The sequence below is a fragment of the Littorina saxatilis genome, linkage group LG13 (assembly GCF_037325665.1).
Source record: "Littorina saxatilis isolate snail1 linkage group LG13, US_GU_Lsax_2.0, whole genome shotgun sequence".
In the NCBI taxonomy this organism is placed as follows: Eukaryota; Metazoa; Mollusca; class Gastropoda; order Littorinimorpha; family Littorinidae; genus Littorina; species Littorina saxatilis.
This window is the reverse complement of record NC_090257.1, coordinates 17,589,105-17,594,260: the sequence shown is the minus strand read 5'-3', so window position 1 is coordinate 17,594,260 and position 5,156 is coordinate 17,589,105. Positions and strand designations below refer to the sequence as shown.

Here is a 5,156-nt window from a genome sequence, read left to right as displayed (position 1 = left end):
CTGTAGTGCTTAGTACCCCAGTACCTTCTAGCGTCAAATAGAGATGTTCTTTGAAGACGGTGCCAGGATTTTAAAAGGCGAACCTTGTGAATGAGGCAAGTACCTTTCTGGACATTTACATCCCAGCTTACATGCTCGTCGATCCTCGATAGTTGTTTTCACACCCAGTGGAAGGACCATCAGGGCATCGACCCAGAAAATGACATCAAACGCCTTACAAGAGCACAAAAGTTGATCATCTTCAGGATGTGGACTCAATGTCGACTCCTAGCCCACCTCTACAGAAAGATGGCTACCTGTGTGGAAAAGGCACACAGACCGCAGAACATGTCCTCCGGGCACTACTGTCTCAGGTGCACAAACTTCCTACAACATTCTCCTCAGATGTACACACTTCCTACAACATTCTCCTCAGGTGCACAAGCTTCCTACAAATGTGTCCCCGACTATCTCAAGCGAAAAACTTCCTGCAACATTCTCCTCAGGTTTTCAAGCTTCCTGCAAATGTGTCCACGACTATCTCAAGCGAAAAACTTCCTGCAACATTCAGTCTCTACGGTCGGTCAATGCTCTGATGTCCTGTGTCAGTGGTCAGAACGCTCTCCGTGGTGGTCAGCTGGCTCTCGGGGTCAAAGGCCTGGTTCTCGCACGAGCTGGTCACTGACCTCTTCTGCATGTTGAGGTTTAAGCTGTCTGCGCATGCGGAGTGCAGCGCGCCCAACCGGCGGAAGTACATGGAGACAAAGATGGCGCGGAAGTTGGCGCCGGACGCCAGGAAGATGACGACGCTGCAGCAGAAGTTGAAGTAGTACAGCGTCTCGAACAGCCGCTGCAACATGGCGTCCGTGTCCGCTAGGGGACTGCAACACACACACACACACACACACACACACACACACACACACACACACACACACACACACACACACACACACACACACACACACACACACACACACTCATCATGAAATGTCATCATTTCCATCAGTTTTCATTCATAACAAGTTGGGTAAAAAAAAACAATGACAAATCCAAGTAGTTATAGGGTTTGAGCTTCAGGGTAAATGTGTATTATGGAAATGAAGGCCAATCAGGCAGTTGTGGAACCATCGCGGCTTTGGATTCGTGATTCCGGGGACAACCATTTTAAGCATTCACTCTCAAAGACCCAATCAATGTTGATAATTGCCACAACGACTCATTGTCACTTTGCAACTAAGCAGCGCGAATTCGAATTGAACAACGAAAAGTCTTAAAACACTTTAAAGAAAAGACACATGTTAACAACTTACTGAGCTCGCAAATGTGATCACAGCTCCGTGCATTTTTAGACTAAACAAATCCGACACAAAGTTTACGTTTGACGTCACATACAGTTATGGCGTGATCGCTTGAACTTCTGACAATTATGTCCACAACATCGGCTTCCTGGGCGCAGTGTTGCCAGACCAAAATGATTACAGAAACCCCACAACACACCTGAAAACAAGTATATTGACTCGGATAAGTGTAACAAGTGTCTGTCGCAAAGAAAAAGGATGATTCGATATAGCTGCCTTGAACAGCATCGTTCTTCTTGGGTACACTGGTTTTGTTGGCGACTTACCTGTCGCAAAATCGGTCTTTCCTGTCGCAAAATATGCGACAAGTTCCCAGACTTGATGATGTAATTTTGGTAAGTGTGTAATCTGAAAAGTCAGGAGACACACTCATTTCGCAATCATTTAACTCTCTCTCACACTTTCATCGTTCGCCCTAAAGCCCGCTACTAACTACAGACGAACCAAGCCGAACTAGGTCGGCAAACGTTACACCGTGCCTGGTTCGGTGTACTAACTAGCGGCGAAATGTATCGGTGACACCGGTCACATGATCAAGAAATATTACGTGAGAAGACTCGTGATCGGTTGACAGCATTTTAGCAGTCAGTATTGTCACTCTTCAAGGATGAAGATACAAAAATATTCAACCAATGAAAAGTCAGTTCGCCGATGACGCGCCGAATGTTTGCAGGATTGTATCGGCTAACCGCGAACGTTATAGCTGCAACCTTCTTCTTCTTCTTCGGCGTTCCAGGAGTTTTGGCCTCAGGTCAGACTTATAGCTGCAACCAATAAATAAGGGAATCCCCTGATTTGATGACGTCGCCGAACGTTCGCCGAACTAGTTCGGCTTGGTTCGGCTGTAGTTAGTAGCGGGCTTAAGTAACTCAAGCGTGAGAGACATTGTATGTACCGTGCTTCTGGAGCTTGACATGAACAAAGCCAAACTCGTAATCAATTTGATTGAAAAATGAGGGTGTGACAGTGCCGCCTTAACTTTTACACAATGCCGGATATGACGTCATCAAAGACTTTTATCGAAAAAATGAAAAAAACGTCTGGGGATATTATACCCAGGAACTCTCATGAAAATTTTCATAAAGATCGGTCCAGTAGTTTACTCTGAATCGCTCTACACACACACACACACACACACACACACACACACACACACACACACACACAGACACGCACACACACACATACACCACGACCCTCGTCTCGATTCCCCCCTCTATGTTAAAACATTTATTCAAAACTTGACTAAATGTAAAAAGAGAAAAAAAAAGAAAGGAAAAGACAAATAAACCTTATGGGGAATAATTGAAAAAAAGGCGAGAAGGAACAAAATACAAAGATAAAGAAGAACTCCCCCCCCCCCCCTCCCCTAAAAAAAGGAAAAAGGGTAAATGAAGTTAGAATCATTATTGTAGTTTAATATCAATTCCAAGCTAGTTCTCCTCTGAATAGTTTGTTCAAGTATTTCTTTGTTTGTTTGGAGGGGTTGGCATTTTAACAGGCTGACCGATAACTCACAAAGAATGTTTTCTCTTACAAAATGCAAATTAGCCTTCCGTTCATTGCCCCAGGCACCGTAACGAGTTCAGGGAAATTAAAACCTCGCGGTCTGCTCTCTTCTCCACAATTTTGAAATCATGTCAGCATCAACCGAGGGGAAGGAAAACACTAACCACTGAACTTTAAAACGGACGTACTGTGTTGAAATCATGTCAGCATTTAACGATAGAAAGGAAAACACTGACCACTAAACATTAGAACAGACCTATTGTTTCAATTCTCAGCACAGTGGCAACATTTCTTTGGCTTTTGTTGAACGTCATTTGTGTGTGTGTGTGTGTGTGTGTGTGTGTGTGTGTGTGTGTGTGTGTGTGTGTGTGTGTGTGTCTTGTTCTCGCCCTGTTGCTGTTGCTTTTTCCACTCTGACCGTTAAAACGACCATTAAGCCTCCTGTAACATCCACCCGTATCTGCCTCTTTATCAATGCTTCAAACAAACAAACAAACACATAAACAAACAAACAAAAATTTATTACACTCCCGGTATAGGGGTGTGTATAGGTTTCGGTCGATGTGTTTGTGTGTTTGTGTGTTTGTGTGTTTGTGTTCGCATATAGATCTCAAGAATGAACGGACCGATCGTCACCAAACTTGGTGAACAGGTTCTATACATTCCTGAGACGGTCCTTACAAAAATTGGGACCAGTCAAACACACGGTTAGGGAGTTATTCGTGGATTAAGATTCTACAAGGACTTATAGAGAAACATATTCATGGTCAAAGGGAAATAACCTTCTCTGTTGGTGGCAGTGAGAATGGGTGCAGTGAGAATGGTTATTTCCCTTTGACCAACGGGGGTGTTTTTCCTACCTCGAAGGAATTTCTTGTTCCTATTCAGTCTGCTATCTCGATTACTACTCGATAGTGACCGCTACTTTGAACAAACACACAAACAAACAAACACACTCAAATACACACACACACACACACATACAAAGACACAGAAAACCACACACACACACACACACACAAACACACACACACACACACACACACACACACACACACACACACACACACACATACCACTACCCTCGTCTCCATCCCCGGTCTACGTTAAAACATTTAGTCAACATTTATTAAAAGTAAAAAGGAAGAAAAAAAGAACAAAACAACGAAGAGACAAAAAAAACCAAATAGAAAGTATTAAAGCGAATATCGACTAGTTTCAGGGCCGGACTAGGCTAAGAGGAGGGGGGGGGGGGTTGCCAGTGGGGGTCAGGAGGCGAAGCCCCCTGAAGCTGATGGGTAGGTCATATTCTGAGATAGCAAAATGGTCGCTCCTTGCATGAAACGGCATAAAATAAACAATAATAAAAAATGTTTTAAATAAGTGAGGTACATGTTTAGGCTAGGGGGGGAGGGGGGTTGCGCAACCCCCATAACCCCCCCGGTAGTCCGGCCCTGAGTTTATCCATAACAATAACCAAACAATACTCACGCGTGCAAGATGAATTGTCCAATGAGCAGCTTTAGGCGGATCAGGTGACCGGGCGTGTGCAGCAGCAGGAAGGTCAAGGACACAGTGAGCAGGAACTTGGCGACCTTGGCCTCCAGCGAGTTGAGGAACCGTAAGTGTGTCTTGTTGTTGCCTAGCAACGAGTCGTGCAGACGGTTCTTCCTGTCGAGAGCCTGCAGGATGGCGAGCAGAGAAGTGGCAACCAGGGGAACGATGATCAAGCAGGGAAGCACCAAGGTGATCAAAGTGTCGATGAAGGTCATGACCATCAGAACGTCCTTGAACTTGATCAAGGACATGCAGAGCGGAGTCTCGGTCCCCGAGCCCAGCACGTTGGTCGTCCAGAGCGCGAAGCTGTAGAAAATGACGGCGAAGACAACGATGGCGGTGATCAGGGTCAAGGCCACACGGCGTGTGCAGCGAACTTTGGCCAGGACGGGGCAGCAGATGCGGATGTAGTTCTCGTAGGTGATAGCAAGCACCAGCCACACGGACACGAAGCCCGACACGTAGCTGAAGAACACGGTCAGCTGACACACGCCCTGGACGTTGACCGCCTCCACGTGGACTCTCTGCAGCCACATGACAAAGAGCGCGGCCAGGAAGATGGTGTCCGACGAACACTTGGCCGCCAGGTAGAGACAGCATGACGTGGAGCGCAGCGATTGGCTGAGGAAGCAGCCAATGGCCAGCAGGTTGCCGATGACGCCGAAGACGAAGATAAAAGGCACGAAGACGGTCTGCATGTTGCGCACCGCAAGGTAGGTGTCAGAGGGGGCGCTGTCAGACACGTTGTGA

General features: G+C 46.3%; 1 protein-coding gene across 1 annotated transcript; it reads right to left on the bottom strand.

Annotated features, from left to right (window-relative positions):
• Window positions 1-553: 553 nt before the first annotated feature.
• LOC138946186 (galanin receptor 2a-like) lies at window positions 554-5,104 on the bottom strand. The gene is made up of 2 exons (XM_070317699.1): window positions 4,341-5,104; window positions 554-860 (listed from the first exon to the last, which is right to left on the bottom strand). Exons 1-2 carry the CDS (start codon window positions 5,102-5,104, stop codon window positions 554-556), a joined length of 1,071 nt encoding a protein of 356 aa, XP_070173800.1.
• Between the last annotated feature and the right edge of the window lie 52 nt (window positions 5,105-5,156).